The 19,129-nt window shown below is 44.4% G+C and overlaps 2 protein-coding genes across 37 annotated transcripts in view; both read left to right on the top strand.

The window, feature by feature from the left end:
* The window catches only part of NR1H3 (nuclear receptor subfamily 1 group H member 3), a 30,701-nt gene extending 15,108 nt beyond the window's left edge, over positions 1–15,593 (top strand). For all 7 annotated transcript variants that reach the window (XM_021533337.4, XM_021533341.4, XM_085581779.1 and 4 more), the window contains 8 exons: positions 2,699–2,942; positions 5,713–5,979; positions 9,611–9,819; positions 10,056–10,235; positions 10,666–10,765; positions 12,249–12,362; positions 13,162–13,256; positions 13,655–15,593. In XM_021533337.4, coding sequence (XP_021389012.1) covers positions 2,825–2,942; positions 5,713–5,979; positions 9,611–9,819; positions 10,056–10,235; positions 10,666–10,765; positions 12,249–12,362; positions 13,162–13,256; positions 13,655–13,801 — 1,230 coding nt within the window. In that variant the 5' untranslated portion in view covers positions 2,699–2,824 and the 3' untranslated portion in view covers positions 13,802–15,593. The remainder of the gene's footprint in view (positions 1–2,698; positions 2,943–5,712; positions 5,980–9,610; positions 9,820–10,055; positions 10,236–10,665; positions 10,766–12,248; positions 12,363–13,161; positions 13,257–13,654) is intronic.
* A 2,753-nt stretch (positions 15,594–18,346) lies between these two features.
* MADD (MAP kinase activating death domain) overlaps positions 18,347–19,129 on the top strand; it is a 68,968-nt gene continuing 68,185 nt past the window's right edge. For 29 of the 30 annotated variants that reach the window (XM_077784212.2, XM_021533328.4, XM_077784209.2 and 26 more), the window contains exon 1: positions 18,347–18,497. The gene's annotated coding sequence lies outside the window, so the exon portion shown is untranslated. Of the gene's footprint in view, positions 18,498–18,989; positions 19,121–19,129 lie in introns of those variants that run through there. The other variant, XM_085581700.1, reaches the window with a different exon arrangement.

The raw sequence follows: 19,129 nt of genomic DNA, 5'->3' as shown, positions 1-19,129 counted from the left end.
GCATTTGAGAAAAGTGATTGCTTCATTTTGTCACATGGCCAGTCCTGGTTTATGAAACTGAAGGAGTTGAGACAGACAGTGGGAGGCAGCACAGCTGACTGTGTCAAGAAGACAGTGTTCTCTCTAGCAGTTATGGCTTGCATCACCTTTCTGCATTTTTGGTTGAAGTGGTGGTGCAGTTTGGAAGGTGTGAATATCTTATATTGTGACTATTGGTACAAAACTTGGCAAGATTTTTAGTCATGTAAAAACAATCCTCATGCAGTTCTGTGACAACTAAACCTCAGGCCTCGTCACACAACCTCTCACTTGTGTGCATGTGAGGAAAATGCTCAGTAGGCTTCTTTACCTAGCACCAGAGTGCTGCTGTTCACAGGTCAGTTTCCCACAGCCTGCAAGTGTTATTATTGTACCTACAAAAGGAAAACTGCTCTGTGTTAGGAGCAGAGAAGACAAGAAACCTTTTCTATCTGCCCATTCTGTTTTGGGAAGGTTGGAGGCTGATGCATGAAGCAGGAACACATTGGATAGTTCTGCGGTGCAGAAAGTGACTTCTCTGTTGCTGTGTCCTGGATGTGCACATGGATTTATATTCCCCTCCCTCTTGGTAGCTTGCAGTCTCTCAGACAATCCCCTTTTCTCCAGATGTCTTCCTGACAGCAAGGTTCATTCTTACAATGTCAGTCGTTGTGCAGATCACGCAGTTCTGAAATTGCATCAGACTGTACCTTCCTCTTATTTTCTGGAATAAGTTTCAGTTGAGGCAGGGATGCACTAAGAATGGGTCACTGTACTGAGGCCTGAGCACTGTTAATCAGTCCCTCAGATGGGTGATCAATCCCTTCCTTTGAAAAATTGCTGCAGTAGTGTTGCTGGTGATTCATTCTGCACAGTAATTAATCTTTGAGTGAGTCTTTTGCATGGTTTAAAGGAATGTGGAGATGCAGAGGCTTACTCTTAGCTTTCTTGTTTCATGCCCAAACATGTCCAGAGACATCTGTGTCAGCATTGGTGAGGAGCTTATGTAAGACTAGGAATGCAAATTGGGTTTGGATTTATTGCAGTAAAGTTCCTATCTCCATCTGATGCTCTATTCTGCTTCCACAAGGTTTTCAGATTCTGCAAGATTTCCTGGGGAGACTTTTTTTTAAAAAAGTTGATTGTGGTAGCTACATTGTTCCTTTGAGGACTCTGAGTTTCTTCAAATTGGTTGCAAATCGCATTGGTTAGGTTGTATTCTCCCATAGTAGGACTTCTGTCTGTAGGTTTGAGTTTCATATTTGCTGTCACTGCTTTTATCCTAGATAGTCTGTTTCTCCAGCTTCCTTAGAGGGAAGGGAGCTCTGAATTCCTGATGCAGTCTGAGGCTATGTTTACAGATGTCACGTGAATTAATGTGCCCCGTGGGTTTTAACACCTGCATCCACTGTGTAATTGGAGATGACAGGATCTCAGCAGGCCTGCCAATGTAACTTGCTTTTATACTTGATGCCTGTTTCAGAATTCTGGGAGGGGGTTCATTTTCGGAAGCATTCCTTTCATCTTTGTTTTTGACATTCTGAGAAAAGTTGTGTGGTCTGGTCCAAATAGCCAGGAGGAAAGAAGGGGCCTGGGACAGTGGTTTTCTGCATCTTTGTGGTCAGCACTACAGTGTGTGAGGCATGCCCCTGCTTGCCTGATGCTCTTGTATCTGGGCTGCTTCAGAACTTTCTGTCTCCTCCTGTGCTTCAGAGACTGATAGGCTTTCAGTCCTGAACTCAGTCATTCAAACTGGTACAGGCCTTTCACGTAGTTGCTTTTAAAATCAGTTAATCTCTTTAGCTTGCATTGGTAAATCACTGAGTTAAGATGAACTGACGTTCAATCAGCTTAGGGGTGTTTACATTAGCAATTTACATCAGTTTCACTGAATCTGTGCATCAACTGAGTAGGTGTGCAGGTGGGGCTTTTTGGAGAAAGTGGTTGGATTTGCTTTCCAGTTTCATGTTCTGTAGTGAAGTTAGGGCTGTGTAATGAAGATGCTTTTCAGTATACTTTCTAGGTTCCACAAAAGGGTGTCCTCAGAAGGCTGGTGGTGAAGCCATTTCCTGAGAACGACATCATGGCCATTTCCCATAGGGAGCATGCAAGCTTTCAGTTTCTTACTGTAGGTTTGGGGAGGATTTGTAAGCTTATCTTTGATGCATCATCAACTTTTATCAGTCTTTAGCTGCTGATACTAAGAGGGAAATTCAGTATTTTGTAGTTGCTAAATAATTGTATGAAAAATCTCTTTTCCAATTTTCTATATGCTCTGCAATACCAAAATTCAGGGCAGCTGGCAGCAGTGAGCTGTTTGTTACTGGAAGCTTTAACAAAGGCCACTGGATATAATGCCAGGAATTTCCCTCTTACACACTTGGAGAGATCGGGAATGAAGTGCACTGGTAGTGTTGGCAGTAATGAAGACTTTTCTTGCTTTGATAAATCTGTTGGCAATGAAAGAATAGTTTTGCACCTGGACATGCTAGTCTTGTACCTTTTACCACAGTTAGTTAAAATATTGTGTTTTAAGAGTATTAGCATTAATAAAACAAAACTAATTACGGAAATGAAATCTTGAAGCTTGCTTGTGATACAGCTTGTAATAGATTTTGGAAGTTAATAGTCTCAGTAGCTGAACTCTTGCCTCTTTTGCATCTGTTTGTTTTTTCCACAGGTACTTCCTGACTTTCAGTAGTAGAGAGAAACGAAGGACTTCTAAGATAGATGCCTGTCGCCCCTTGCTTGGCAGAAACAATGCTGCAGCGATGAGATTATAGTGAGCCCTTCCTGTGTGGCTTCCATGGGTCCCACTCAACTCAGCACACAGGATCATGGGAAGAGGGTGGCAAGTGTATTTGAAATGGAGGAGGAAGGGCTTCCACTCTTCTCTGGCTCAGAGAACCCCCCTGAGCATGCAGGTATGCAAAAATTCTCTCTAAATCTATGCAAGATAAAGGCTATCCATTCTTTCAGCTGTAAGCAGATTTGATACTTGGCAAAATTTTAGGACAAGTTCTACTGTGCTTGAGGTACTCAGAGATGATGTTTCAGAATAGAGTCAGTTATTGATAGCTGAAGACTGGGTTTATCTAAGTGATAAATTTGCTCATTTGACCTTCTAGAGACTAGGTTCATGGCAGTAAGATAAAAGTTTCTTGGCCTTATCAAAAGCTGCTGAACAATAAAGCTTTACTACAGGTAGCAATCCAAAAAGGGTAGGTGGTGCAAAGAAATGATAGTTTTGCAGGTTCATGCAATGGGAAGACAGTAGGAGTTTCTTCATGTATTTCTTACATTAACTGAGGATGAAAAGTATCAGACATAGAACTGAGATTCTGTAGTTAAAACTACTACTTATAACCACAATCCTACACTTTCAAACTGTAAGAAGACAGTATAACATCTCTGGACAGGTAAAATGAAAAAAAAGGAAAGCATAAGTGCATGGGGTCTTCATCTTAATGAGAATATGACACATTAATGCATTTGCTCAGCAATGAGACAGTGGGCAATCTTGATATAAACAAAGATAATCTGAAGATTGGATGAGGACTCATCAATAGAGTAGAAAAAAAGAGAGTAGTTAAAGGGTGATATGAAATTATCCAATAAAAGTCCTTAAAATGGGTCTGAGGACTTGAAAAGAAAGTGGCTGATAGATTGTTTCCTTATGAAAATGTAAGGAAAAAAGACACAAAATGTGGAAAATATTTATTAAATAGGGAAGCTACCAAGGAAGGAGGACCCTAATGAGAACTAAAGGTTCAGAGGTGTCATTCATGCTTTCTTTATACATCTTATGTTACTTCTGTGTTATCTTTAATGACAGAAAATAACAATAATCATCTATATAACTAAAATGCTTCATGCTCAAAAATAGAAAATAATTTGCATAGATCAAAGAATAAGCCTATCTGTCTCAATAAAACAGTCATACAAAAGGTAATAAGAAACTTATGTAGTGTCTTAAAGACAGCTAAGAAATCCAAAAGGGGGTCAGATTTATCTGTGGAAGTCATTGGATTACTCTGTTGTTCCTCAGTAGCATATGAACATCACTTGAGGCTTCAGCAAAGTTGTTATACTAGTTAGTCCACCATTACCTGTGTTATACTAAGTAATCTGAAATAACTGTAGGCGTTGCATAATTTTTACTTGGTAGTACATTGTGTGAAGAGAAATATAGTTGAACAAGAGAGGAGAATATCAGAAATTTAAACTTTCTGATGACATTTTCTTGCTGTCCTATCTGCAATGAGATATACAGGCCAAAATGAATGATCTCCAAGCCTCTGTAAAGTCAGTGGGATTGAAAATCAACACCAAGATACTTACTGCTAAAAACATGTGTTGAGGAACACAAATAATAATGTCTGAGACTGACCTAAAACTAGTTAGAATTTCAGGGACTTGAGCAGAATAGTAAATGTAAATGCAAGTAAGGATAGAAGCATTGGAAGAGTAAGTACAAAAATGAGACCTGCAATTGTAACCCTCATGCTGATCAAGAAATGCAGGAGCCTTTTTCTTCACACTAGGCAGTAACTCCAGTGTGAAGGCTTTCCAGGCATATCTAAATGTTATCTGGAGATTTATGAAGACATGGTGGTTGTAATCTTTATAACAGCTGCCATAGAATAATCTATAATATCTGACATACAGAAAAATGCCTGCACTATGAGATGTGTAGATTAACAGATGTCAACGTAGCTAGAATTAAATGGGTGGAAAAGAGAGAGGGCTAATAGAAAGGGAATACACATTTAATTATTGGCAAGCATTTGATTTGAGTCCCTAAGGTAAGATGTGTTGGAACAGACCTAAGATATTTTCAAAATGCAGAGCCACTGATAAGGTTAAAATTTGTCAGAATGATATAGGAAGAGTTGGGAGCTGCTGCACAAGACCATCCCAAGTGTGAGGCAGTAGTGAAGGCCCTGTGTTTAAACTAGAGCAACAAGCTTTAGTAAATGAACTGTCACTATGAGAGTGTTTGTTTTTAGGAGTGGGGAGCGCTCTTCTTGAAGAGGAGGTGCTGACTTCAGGATTCCATAGGCTCACAGAGCTTCTGAAGTGTACTGGTTGTGTGCTTATTGCAGCTAACTCCACAAGTTGCTGTCTTCTGTTTCAGCAGTTTCCCCAAGTGTTCAGTTACAGGGATTGTTTGCTCAATCTGTATTTGTAGGGTCACAGTTTCAGCACTGTCTTTCTGTCACTACTGAATTGAGGAAACATTTTTCCTTATTCTTGTGCATATGTATGGCAGAAAACAGAAGTAAGAGAACTTTAGGTGAGTTCTGAAGAAATTTACTTTTTGCACAATCTTGGATTTCTGACTCAACTTTTTTATAGGTCTTTCTCGTATTGGTAACGTAACTAATTGGAAAGTGCAGAACACTTGGCCTGAGTGTGTTTTGGCTCTTTCACTCTGTTTTGGAGAGGAACAAGTCAGAAGCTGTATTTGTTTATATAGTTGAGGTGAAACCTTGTAGATTATGTCAGTAAGTTTGTTGAAGAAGATTTGCTTGCCCAGAAAGGGGTGTGTGGTTGGGAGATAGTTGGTTTGAGTGAGAATGTTGGTTGTCAGGAATGGGGCAGTTAGCTGCAAACACCACGCTTCCTTCATGTCTGTGAGTTTTCTTTTTTTTTTTTTTTTTTTTTTAACCTCACTACCATTCGTTTTGATAGAAAATCCCCCCTTGAAGCGGAAGAAGGGCCCAGCCCCTAAGATGCTGGGAAACGAAGTGTGCAGTGTCTGTGGGGACAAGGCCTCTGGCTTCCACTACAACGTGCTGAGCTGCGAAGGCTGCAAGGGCTTCTTCCGCCGCAGCGTCATCAAGGGCGCGCAGTACGTCTGCAAGAACGGCGGCAAGTGCGAGATGGACATGTACATGCGCCGCAAGTGCCAGGAGTGCCGGCTGCGCAAGTGCCAGGAGGCCGGCATGCGGGAGCAGTGTGAGTGCAGGCACCGGGCGCCGCGGCTGGGACGGGACCGGAGGGCTCTGGGAACGATGGCTGTAAGGCAGGGGGCACTGCGAGTGCTTGGGGAGGGGGGACGTGGAAGCCTGAATGTTGGAATGTGTGTGGGAAGAGCTCAGCAAGGGTCACTTAGGGAGGTGAGGCTGCTAGTGGAACGCTGACACTCAGCCTTGCTTTATTCCTTGTAAGAAATTGTGGAATATACGAGCAGAGGAAAGACTCATGTTCATCAGGGCGCTATAAAGTGTGTTAGTAACATCAGGCTTGTGACCAGGACTGTAAGATTGGTCACTGTGCTCCTTGAACAACAGACACTTTTCTTTGCTTCCTGCTGTGACCTTGCAAAAGAGGTCAAGGGCAGCTGTGTTTGTGCATGAGCTGATCTCATTGCTCCCTTTAGTGATCTCTGCTATTTTTCTCACGCAAGCCATAAGGCTGCTGTTTCTGAATATTCACCAGTATTTCTGCTGGCATATCATGAATAGTCCTCCTTGGCCAAGGTATCCAGGTTTCATCCCTTTTGCTGGTCAAGACTGACTGAATGCATTCTCAGTTAATGTTAGATCTGTGTGAAGTCTTCTTTTTTGACATTCAGCACCCAGAACAGCTAGGAACAGCGGGTGTTTCAGAAACATAAAATAATTTTGCAAAAACTAAGTCCTAATGAGGTAGGAGATATGCTGTTCAGTTTTTCAGCATGAAACACACATCAGTATCTTTGTCTCACCGGTTTGTATGAGCATTACGTGTGCTGTCTTTACCTCATTTCCCCATTCCCAAGAGCTACAAAACAGGTGTATTTTAGAAGCAATGCAGTAAGACCACTTGTTCACTTTGCTTCTCTTTTGTTGCAGATAGATACAGAGAGCCTCAGTATGTTTCTGCATTTAGTAATTGTTTTCTGTTGAAGACAGCTCAGGAAAATTAGGTCGAATGGAATCTTGGTGTTATTATCAAGAACTTGGCAATTCTTGTTGATGCTGTAATCCCCACTGCAAATTTGCCTTGTTAGTTTTGACAGAAATTAAGGGCTTTTTCCTCCAGCTGTTTCACTTGCAAGGTCATTCCAGAACTTCCCTCCTAGTAATTGCTGGAAACATTCTTCTAATTCCCAGACTGAAGTTATTCGTGGCCAGTTTATTGTTCTTAAGCCAGTGTGAACCATGAGGTTAAATAATTCCTTCCTGACAAATCAAGTAAGTTAGGTTGCTTTGAATTTAGCATGGTGTAGGAGCTTGCAAATAGGCAGTTTTCAAGATTCATTAGTAGCCAAGTAACATGTTACCAGATAAAAATTTTTTTTTTGTGCGTTGGAGTCCCAAGATGAGGGACTGTAATCACTTGGATCAATTGCTTCTCTCCTTAAACTGACACTGTAAGTAGCAGTCTCTAATCTTATAGATCTCCCCTTTTTTTGGTAATTGTATTAAATGCCTTTGCTGTTAGAATTGTAAATTTTGTGCATGGTGCATGTTCTTGTACAAACATCCTCACTGTTTGAAGTCAGGGATAAAGGTTACTCTCAGCTTGACTGTGTTATGTTCTTTGTCTTATCTTTCCAATCCCAAGAATGTTGTCTTACAGCAGCTCTGCAGTTCTTGTCTTTGTTTAATGTGATTAAGTGCAGTTGTATACTTCAGTTTTAGGGCCTGCTTTTCTGTGTAGTAGCTATAGAATCATCAAGGTTGCAAGAGATCTTTTAAGATCATCAAGTCTAAATGTCTGCCCAGCAGTACCACTGTAACCCTTAAACCACTAAACCATATCACTGAGCACAGATCCAGGTGCCCTTTAAACATCTCCAAGGATGGTGACTCCATCACCTCCCAGGGCAACTTGTTCCAATGCATGCCCTAACAAGGATTTTTTTTTTTTTTAATACCTAATCTAAATCTCCTCTGTCTAAATGGCCTGAGAGGCCATTTCTTCTTGTCCTCTCACTGTGGACATGGCAGGAGAGACTAACACCCCCATCTCATTGCAACTTCCTTTCTTTTTTATGTTATTTGTGCATTTAAAAAAAAGGCCAAAGAATCTTTCAGCACTTTTAAAGTCTTATTTGTAAAGTCAAGCTTTGTTCCTGAAGATACAGAGTGTAGGGGTTTTTTTCCAATTAGTTCCTTTTCTGCTTCCCTCCCTTCCAGAGTGTCAATCACAGTTGATGCTGTCAGAGCCTTGCTGAGGGTGTGCTCAGTGCCACTGTCCATGTCACTGACAAAGGTGTTAAACAGTGCCAGTCCCCGTACCAACCCCTGGGGAATGCCACTTGGCACTGATCTCCACCTGGACATTGAGCCATTGGCCACAACTTTGAGTGTGACCATCCAACCCATCTTTTATCCTCCATGTGATCTATCTGTAAAATCCATGCTATTCCAATTTAGACACAGGGTTGCATCGCTCCTGAGCTTGGAGGAGGTGATCTTTGAATATTAACCAGCTTTCTTGGGCCCCTCTTCCCTCCAGCACTTTATCTGATAGTACTCTACTGAGCAGATCCCTGAAGAGGCCAGAGTCTGCTCTCCTGAAGTCCAGGCCAGCCTACTTGCTGTGCACCCTCTCTCTGTGATGCCAATATGATCACAGCCCTGCAGGTGTGTGCATGTCTCTGACTCCTTTTATTTATTTCCTATGCTATGTGCATTTGCATAGAGGCATTTAAGCTGGGCTCCCGATGAACCTGACTTACTCGAGGGAGTGGCAGGAATTCCATTGTGTTGCCCTTCAGGTGTTCTCCTGCTGACCTGCATACCCTCTCCAGGCTCTGGGCATCTCTTGCTGGCTCTGGCATCTTATTGGATTGGGAGAGGAAAGGGATGGATTGAGGTTCCTGTCCCTAGGCAGCTTTAGTTTAAATCCCTCTTTGTTGCTTTTCAAGCCTATGAGAAAAGATGTGCTTCCCTTTCTCAGAGAGGGACCCCATCAGCCCTCAGTAGAGCAGATGCCTTTGAGTTCTGTTCTTTACAGTGTTGCATCCAAATAACATCTCCCCTTTGATGTAACAACTGAAGGAGACATATAACCCTGTTCCTGAAGGACCTGCCATTGGTCCTCAGTACATTTATGCGCAGTTACTCTTCTATTATTTATCTTGGGGTATGTTACTGCTCTAGAGTTTGCTGCTGATAGCCTGTATAGCAAATTATCCTCTCAAACTCCACCCAGGATTGAGTCTGACTTTTGAAGAGGGTGAAATGACACAAGCTGTTAAGTTAACAATATTGAAAAAAGACATAGTAGTTGTATAATATAAAATACAGTGGACACACCATGGCATATGAAGGAAACACCTGTTATAACATGACACTTTAGGGAATTGCTTTATGGGGAAAATCACTTGTTTTTCTGAGATCTGCAGGGCATCATGAGGGGAGCTTCAGACTTTTGTGAACACTTTACATGACAGTATGATTAGAAGAAGGGCAATGAAACAACTTAAAGTAGGGAATAGAGGGAGAAACAACTATCACTGTCTGTGTTTGTACACTCTTCTATGCCTGGTCCAGGCAGCTGTGATCTCTGCCTCTCCATCCACAGCACATTATCCTGTATTTAGTGTGGTTTCCATTGTGTTCCTATGATTGATTATGAGCTATTCCTGCTTTAGATGTTCTGTCTGAAGAGCAGATACGACTGAAGAAGCTGAAGAAGCAGGAAGACGATCAGGCTCGGACAGTTGTGGTGCGTCCAAACCCTCCGAATCCGCCAAGCCCTTCCCACAAACTGACGCCAGAACAGCTGAGCATGATAAAAAAGCTCGTGGCCGCTCAGCAGCAGTGCAACCAGCGCTCCTTCACAGACAGGCTCAAAGTGACGGTAAGAACTATACCAGTGTACCCAAAATAAGAAAAAATGAAGTCTAGGGAGTTGCATTTTAGGTAAAATATTTGGGAGAGCAGAGTTACTTTAGGCATGACATCTGTGGGCTAAAGCTCTGTAAAGAACAGCAAAAGATTTGAAGTTGTTGTTTTCTTTCCTTGTTCTCTTCATCTTATCTTTCATCTTTAGCTCCATCTTTCACAAATATCTGCTGTCTCTTCCCATTCCTACAGCCGTGGCCCCAGATTCCTGATCCAAATAACCGTGAAGCAAGGCAGCAGCGTTTTGCTCACTTCACAGAACTTGCAATTATCTCTGTGCAAGAGATCGTGGACTTTGCCAAGCAATTACCTGGATTCCTGGAGCTCACCAGGGAAGATCAGATCGCTTTACTGAAGACGTCTACCATAGAGGTGAGGGTTTGACTCCACCCCAGATGATAGTAGCAGAGATTAAAGATTTTGGAGTTATCCATCTAGAGAACTAGTTCCTTCCCTTTTTTGAGGATGGCAGACTGAAGGATCTCAGCTGTGGGATCATTACTGCAGTATAAGGTTATATTGGCAGGATGCCTGGTTATATACTGTAGTGCCTACTTATTCAGGAAGGGAATGGGGCAAGCGCCTTGGTAGTGGTAAGCAGGAATTTCCCATTTCTGAGAAGCAAGGCACCACAAAGGATGGCACCAGGCTTAATCTTGGAATTTTTAAGCACTCTGAGAGAAACTGGAGTGGTTTTGTTTGGTTTTTCTTTTTCCAAAGATGCTTCAGCTGTCAGCAAAGTACTGATACTGTAACATTTCTTCCTGCTTTCAAATTGAGTATATCTTATTCCTGTCTTCAGGTGATGTTGTTGGAGACATCTCGGCGCTACAATCCAGAGATTGAGAGCATCACCTTTCTTAAGGACCTGAGCTATAATCGGGATGACTTCGCCAAAGCAGGTGGTGCATTAGACAGGTGTTTCTTCCTCCCCAGTGTCTTGTGTTCTTACATATTTCCCTTTTTAATGTGGGCAGCTGGAAGTAGTTTATGGTGAGAGGTTTAGAACAGGACCAAACCAATAGCCTCACAAACTGTGGTTTTTTTTTTTTTTATTTTTAACTTACGGTACCAGCTCATTTAATGTCTTTTTCTAGGTGTCAATTTGTTTGGGAAAATCTGGACTCTTAAAGCATGAAAATATTGCTGCAAGTGTCCACCTAGGACTAGCAGTTGGTAGGAAATTCCTTGCTTGTAGAGATGTGACGTGGTGGAGCTGTATCAGATCATACCAATCCAAACCACAAGCAAGCATATCACCTGCTAATCCAGATGGACACTTGGAGTGATGACATTACTGTAATTACATTTCAGTTGATATGAAGTTTGTACTGTGCACTGAGGATCCCCAGAGACTGCTTTAGACACTTCATCATCCTAATATATGGTTGTCTGTGGTGTTGTGATCTCTGAAGTGTATTTTTCCAGGAGCTATGAGTGTTTGTAATTTCAGAGGCAGTAACAAGAAGTGTGTAACTTCAGCATTTCTAAAAACAAGACTTTAGCCATGCTTCAGCTGTTTTTTTTGTTTTATTCCTTGACTAGATATTTAACCATTTATACTTGAGATGGCCTGTGTATACAACTTTTCTTTATGACCCTTTTCCTGGTTGCCTTTTCTTCAGGTTATTAGAAAGGCAAAAACCAAGAGTTCAGAAAGATTCCGTCCAGTTTGTTCTTCCTTCTCTTATGCATTTGTAATGCAAGAAATTAGAAACTTGGATGCTATTTTGGAGGAAAGGTCTGAAGTTTTCAGTATGATTACATAGCACAAAGGGACCTGATTTGAAAGTGGTCTCTGTTACGGCAGTAAATATCAGTCCATTTCTGACTGCATTTATCAAATGAGGTGATTGGAAGCCTAGGTCAGACCCTGCCTCAGGTTGCCCAGTTCTTTGAGCTGAAGGAAATGACATAGTTCAGAGTTCTTGGAACCACATATTTTTTAGCTCATACATTCTTTAGATGAACCGGAATTAAAGCTTTTTTTGAAAGCATGAAAGCTACTGAAGTGAAGGAGGTGATGCTGTGAGAGTGGACAGTGTAAATGTTGTGTTCATGACCTTCTGATGTTTTGATGGACTTGTCTGATAGTTGATGTAGTGTTCCTTTAGCTGTTGCCCAAGAATGTGCTGTGGGGCATTTAGGAAAACCCAGAAATAATATCATTTTACAGTTAGAACCTGACTCCTCAGCCACTGTTGTTGGTGCTTACCAGTAGTGGATGTAAAGGGAGGATTCATTAGAGCATAGTGTAAAGGTTTTTCCCTGCCTCTCTCTGCTCCCCACTCTCTGGTGTATAGCAGTGGATTTCTTTTGAAAGGGAGGGGGAGAGAGGGGAGACAATTGTTACTGCCTCACCTTGTTCTCTTCTGTTTGTTGCAGGTCTGCAGTTTGAGTTCATTAACCCCATCTTTGAGTTCTCAAAGGGAATGAATGAGCTACAGCTTAATGATGCTGAATATGCACTTTTAATTGCCATCAACATTTTCTCTGCAGGTAAAAAGCCAGGAACATCCGAAGAGCTGCAGCAGTGAGTCAGAGGGCAAAGGAAGTAGTGTGAAGTGATGTTACAAGCAGAAAAGGAGTAATAGAGTCTAGTGATAAAGGGAGTATATTATTAATTATATTCTGAATTTTCTAGTGCCACTTCCAGAGGAAATTGAATTCCTCACTACTGGAAAAGTGTGCAGGAAAACCAGCCAGTATTTATCTTCCTCATTTAGAAAGTGATATTTTACTGCCCCCTTAATGTTCTTGGCACCTCTCTGGTGTGATGCAGGTCCCACACCATGAGTGACATCTAGTGGGCAAGCCAACATACTCTGGACAAGAGGCAGTGTTGCTCTGGGCCAGGACAGGGTTTGCCAAGAAGCCACCTCTTCTGTCTTGTGACCTGTTTAATGGCTCTTTTTCTTTGTTCCTGTTTTCTAACTGGCTCAGCTACTGGAGAGACTTTCCCATTTACTCTTGAATAGATGGCTTTGCGTTTTTTCTGGGACAAAAATATGAGACCAACAAGCACTTTGTAAATGTGTTTGGTCTCTCTCACCTCCCTCCTCTATAGGAGTTGGTTTGCACTCCCCATGTGCAGTGGATATCACTGAGAAAGAGACATTACAGGCAGCTGCCACAGTGTCATGGATATATCTCCCAGCTGTGCTGGGTGAATGTGAGATGAAGTTTGGGAAGACACCATAGGAGGAGGTGGGGTTAGACAGAGATGTTAAATCCAGGGAAGCTGCCCATGGCAATCTGCTTATATCTAATCTGCTTACTTCTAACCTGCTTTTTGCAGACCGACCGAATGTGCAGGACCAGTCCCTGGTGGAGAGGCTGCAGCACACCTATGTGGAAGCACTTCATTCTTACATTTGCATCAACAGACCAAATGTAAGTGCCTGACCAGAACATCTCCAGGGATGATGCAAGCAGATTTTTATTTATGCAGGCAGAGTTCCTGCAGTATTGTCTCTAACAGGTCTCTTGCTGCCTGTACTGTCAGGCTTGTCCCTTCTGGGCTCTTTGATAGCAGCTGTAAATGCAGAATTTGTGAGCTGTCACAATCTGCTGTCCTGTATCACATTCCATAGTTTAGCCAGCATGGAAAGTCTGGAGTTTTGGGGCATGATGTACTACTTGTGTTCTTTCATACTGCATCCTCCTGGAGAATGCTGGGTCTAGAGGAAGTAAGGATTGTGATTACAGTGTAATGTAATCAGTTGTGGTAATTTTTTTTTTAAATGATGTTTTAGGTGAATTCACTAACAGCTGTCTATTTGGCCCTGCAGGACCGTTTGATGTTTCCACGGATGTTAATGAAGCTGGTCAGTCTTCGGACACTGAGCAGTGTCCACTCTGAACAGGTGTTTGCCCTTCGGCTGCAGGATAAGAAACTCCCGCCCTTGCTCTCAGAAATCTGGGATGTGCATGAGTGACTGCATGCTCCCAGGGCGCTGACATGCTGACATAATGCCATCTCCCAGCCTTTGCTAATGAGAAGCCAGCCTCCCCTCTCCATAGCACTGAACCCTGGGCTGGGCATGCCTGGAGTGATGACCCTGGGGTTTCAGTGTTGTCATAAGAATATGCAGGAGGCAGCTGGGCTAGATCAGATGGAGGGGTTGGTTTTGATGTAGTGCCCATACCCCAAAGGAATAACATGAACCATTTGAAAACGGTAGAAATGAAGACCTTTCCCCCTGCCCCTCAACTCCTTTTACTTCAGTCTTTCTCTAAGCATATACTGAGGGTTTGCCCCATTGATCCTCTTCTTGCTGATTATGAAAATGAATTTGCAGGAACTTGCCAAAAGCTCTCTGTTGAGAGTAACCCAGCTCAAAAGGCTTCTGCAGGGTCCCCAGTGTACCTGGATCTGAGAAGCTCAGGGAAGTCAGTGTGGATGTTCTAGGGATTTCACTGGGTTTCCTATAAATAAAATCTCTTGAATGTGCTGCCCTTTACAATGATTCCAAGAGAAGTAGCTTTTATTTCTTTATTATGAGACTACATCTCTAGAGCTGCCCTTTATTCTGGCCCTCCTTTGGAAAAAGGATTCCTGTAATGTGTAGTGCCCTCTGTCTAACAAGGAGGTCCTCTGTGTAGGGAACATTGTGTATCAAAAAGATGTCAGGCATGAAGTAGTGGATTTTTTTTAATGTAATGCATCATGGTTTTATCTCATGGCGGTTCTCAGACAGCTCAATTTACCTTTGATCTGCTAACAGCTGAAAAACTGTAGTTCAAAACAAATCAGGGCATAGATTTTATCTTTAGGGGTGGAATAGAAGAAAGATGGGTGGGTAGGCCTGGTACCTAAGTAAGATGGGTGTGGTGGAAGGATCTCAAAAACTTCCAAGAATCTGGAGCATGTGGTATGTGTTCCAAGGTGGGTGTGAAGATGAATCGACCAAGGAGAGAGGACACACTGCATTTAGTGAAATATGTGGGCATTGCATAAGCTGTGGGCTGTACAACTCTCAGATCACAGGCTGCAGGAATATTGTGTGTAATCAGATCCACTTGCATCGTCTTCCTTTTGCCAAAGTCTTTCCAAGGTACTTGCTCAAAGTTTCAGTGATGATCATGGGATATGGAGGCACTCCTGCATGAGGAGTGCCAACTCCTTCAGAAGGACACTTGTGTCTTGTATCAATTCTTCACTTTGGGCATTGTGAGATCCACACTGTATTTATGGTCCAAGTTTTTAAGTATCCACATCCATAAGTATTCTAGGATTTACAGCAATATTTTGTCTGACAGGAGAGAAATATATTGTTATAAAACGTGTTCCTTATTTTCCAAGAAAAAACATCTTATGGCTGATCTCAGAGATGTAACCTTAAATATCCTGGTAGCTTGGTCTCATGAGTCTTCTCTGACATAGAGTCTATGTTTGCTTGCCCGGTGAGCATCCCAAGAGCATAGGTTCACATGGCTCGGGGTTTTTTTGTCTGTCTGTTTTTTGGATTGTTTGTTGTTTTTTTTTGACTGTGTATCTGAACGCTATGCCCGTGGTGAGGGTATCGTGTCCATTTTGCACTTGAGGTTGGTCCCCTGCCACTGGCCTTCACTCTGCACCTTTGTAAAGCACTTGTAACAATCTGTAAAATAATCTGTTGTTTTTATAACTCATTGCAATTGCAAAAATTCTTGTTTAAATCTGTATTTTTAACTAATCTGTTTGAGAAATGTTAATGTTTATATAAAAGAATAAAGCCTAATACAGGATTTTGACATTCTCTGATGTGCTGTCATGAGACTGGAGGAGGGTGAAATAAGTTTTTGCTGTAACAAGCTGAAAGTTGATAAGAAATTACGAGTATATGTGTTGGGAGAGAAGCAAGAAGTGGTGAGAAAGAAATAGCGTGCAACCCCAGGCAGTTTCTTTTGGCCTCTAGTATGAGATTTTAGTTCAGTATGTGCCTTGCTGTGTGCCAGAGCTGACAAATAGGTGAAGTGGATTGTGTATCACAAAGACCATGCATTATGCATACACACCTCACCTCAATTTGTACAGCTGCATTCAGAATGTAAAGAATGTAAACCTTTTATTGTGTGTGTTCTACTCCATTTCCTACATTTTGTGGCTCACCAAAATTGAAAGAGGAGTCCAGTGTGCCCCAGCTGTCATGTGGATTTCAGTAGGGCCTTACCTGACCCTTGGTAGGCTGCTCATTTCTCATGTGTCCACAGGCAGAACACCAGGAAGAGTTGAACCATGTGCATTACCTCAAAGGGAGCGAGCGGCAGGATGGGGGGAAGCGGAGAGCTGTCCAGCATTAGCTGCTTCTGAAGTGCTTGATGATCACCTGCCCCAAAGGGAGAGAAAAACAAACCACAGGCTGTTCTGCTGAAGCCTCTGCATTACTCTGGAGTATCAAATTCAAATTGGAATCTACTGAACCAGAGGAAGAAGGAATAACAGTAGGCTTATAGGAGACGAGTTGGATATGAGAGGGGGGGAGTAATAAGCACAGCTCAAGAGCTCATCAGTGCTGGGTGGATTTAGAGGGTGGCTGGGCCCTGCTGTCAACAAAAGAGCTACATCTTAACTTCCAGCTTTGTATTTTTTGGGCTGCATCTCTTTAATTTGAAGAGAAAAACTACATAGGAATTTGAGGGAGTCTCAAGGTACAGCCTGTAACATTGATGTGGATGGCAGTGGTGAAAACAATCATTTTCCTTGCCTCTGTGTAGTGGTTTAATCCAGACAGCCACCAAGCCCCACACAATGACTTGCTCACTCCCCAGCAGCAGGACTGGGGAGAGAATTGGAAGGGTAAAAGCCAGAAAACTTGTGGGTTGAGATAAAGACAGTTTAATAGGGAGAGCAAAAGCCACACACACAAGCAAAGTAAGGACTTAATTCACTGTTTCCTGTGGACAATTCACCAATTCACTGTGGACAAGCAGGTGTTCAGCCATCTCCAGGAGAGTGGGGCCTTATCATGTGTAATTGTTACTTGGGAAGACAAACACCATCACTCCAAACATCCTCCTCTTCCTTCTTCCCCCCTTTATACACTTAGCCATATGGTCTGGAATATCCCTTTGGCCAGTTGGGGTCACCTGTCCTGTCTGTGTCTCCTCCCAAGCTCCCACGTACTCCCAGCTTCCTCACCACCATGGCAGCATGGAAAGCAGAAAAGGCCTTGGCTCTGTGTGAGCCTGCTCAGCAATAACAAAAACATCTCTGTGTTATCAACCCTGTGCTCAGCACAAATCCAAAACACAGCCCCATACCAGTCACTGTGAAGAAAATGAACTCTTCCAGCCCAAATCAGCACACTTTTCATTATCATGTAGTGAAATACCATTTCCTTGTTTACATCTTCACATTCTCACTTTTTTTTGAAAGTGCAAATCCATACAGAACTTTTTTTTTTTTTCATCTTCTAGAAGCTTCCCAGGTTAGCCTATGGAGCTCAAGCAAGCAGGTGTTGGGGAAGAACCATCTATGAGATTGGTGATCCTTTATACTTTTATGTTTACAAAATGCTATCTAGGCCTGAGATTCAGTCCTGCTGCCCTAAGTCTCTATACCTGATCTATTTAAAATTAATTTTGCTGATTTGGCTGCTGGAGAAATCTTGGGGGGGCTTGAATTACAATCCTGGGAGGTGTTCCTAGTTGGCTGTACCCTATTCATCAGCTGTATCTGCTCTTGATGCATTCAGATTAATGGGGAAGGAGGAAAGGTATTTCTGAAAACCCAATTCCTTTACAGTGAGCAAAGTACAGATGATAAATATCAAACAGTGTTTCTCCATTTTACACTCCATATGTATAAAAATTGTGGGTTACTTGTGGTACTTTGGTTGCGTTTTGGGGTTATTTTGGTAATCTTGGTTTTGTTAACAAATGGATTTGTTGAGCAGCATACTGGAGCTTGGCAGGAGTTAAAAAAGCGGTATCTCAAGCTTTTAATAACCAAATTATTTTGTAATCTTATGAAGCTACTAGCAAATCAGCAAGTATATAGAGGGCACTGTGTCTCTGCTGCAAGGCAGCGTGTTCTTGTCCGTGTGGAGCCGCGCTTTGCTGCGAAGCTTCAGCTGCTGCTTGCCAGGACGAGGTCTGAAAGCGCCAATTCGACGCTTCAAGCGGCTGAAGTGTTCCCGGTTCCTCTCGACAGCCTGCTCAGGAGAGCCGCTTCCTTCCAGGCTCCCTGACATCCCGCCTCAATCCCGCCTCCAATCCCGCCCCCAATCCCGCTCCAATCCCGTCCCCAATCCCTCCCCCAATCCTGCTCCAATCCCGCCCCCAATCCCTCCCCCAATCCTGCTCCAATCCCGCCTCCAATCCCGCTCCAATCCCGCTCCAATCCCGCCCCCAATCCCGCCCCCAATCCCTCCCCCAATCCTGCTCCAATCCCGATCCAATCCCGCCCCCAATCCCTCCCCCAATCCTGCTCCAATCCCGATCCAATCCTGCTCCAATCCCGCCCCAATCCCGCCTGCCCCTCCGCGGCTGCAGCGCCCCCTGCGGGCGGCTGGCGGGCGGCTCCCCCCGCCCTGCTGCAGTGGTTCGCTCCGCCCGCCCCGCTGCCCCCTGCCCCGGCGGTGGCGCGCGCCGCCGGCGGCGCTGGATGCGGAACTGGGCGGGCGGCGCAGAGCGGCGGCGGCGGCGCAGGTGAGCGGGGCGGCCCGGCCGGCGGGGCCCGCTGCCGGTGCCGCAGGCGGCCGGGTGCGTGCACATGTCACAGCCGGAGCCCGCCCCGCCGACCCGACATGTGGGTCGGGCTGGGGAGCGCGGAGCGCGGCCGGCAGCGCTGCCCGCGGTTACCCGCACCCGGACAGCTGGCCCCCCGCCCGCCCCGAGCGCTGCCGCAGCCGCCCGGCCGGTCGCCGTGGTGATGCTCGGGAGCAGCGAGCCCTTCCGCAAGGTCACGGCCGGCGGCGGACCGGGATGGTGTCCCGCCGCTGCCGGGAGCGGGGCCGGCCGGGTTCGGCTCCATCGTGCCGGGGCGGCGGTGGCGGGCGGGGCCGCGGTGTCCCGCTGTGGCCGCGGGGCCGCCGGCCGCTGTGGGAGCGGCCGCAGCCCCTGCAGGGTCGCTTGTGTTCGGCGGCACCGGGCGGCTTCGGGAGCCGCGGCGTGGCGGCCGGGCCGGGACTCTGCCCGCCGGGGCTGCGGGCGCAGCGCCCGCGGTCCCGCGGCACCCGGGGGCTTCTCCCCGCTCCCGGCCGGTGGAAGCGGGCAGGATAGCGAAGGAAGGGAGAAGGACGGCTCAGGGCGGACAGAACTCCTTGGAAAGGGTGAGGCGT

This window comes from Lonchura striata, chromosome 5 (genome assembly GCF_050655825.1).
Source record: "Lonchura striata isolate lonStrDom1 chromosome 5, ASM5065582v1, whole genome shotgun sequence".
Taxonomy (NCBI): domain Eukaryota; kingdom Metazoa; phylum Chordata; class Aves; order Passeriformes; family Estrildidae; genus Lonchura; species Lonchura striata.
The sequence above is the reverse complement of the archived record's forward strand: the minus strand, read 5'-3'. Positions and strand labels throughout refer to the sequence as shown.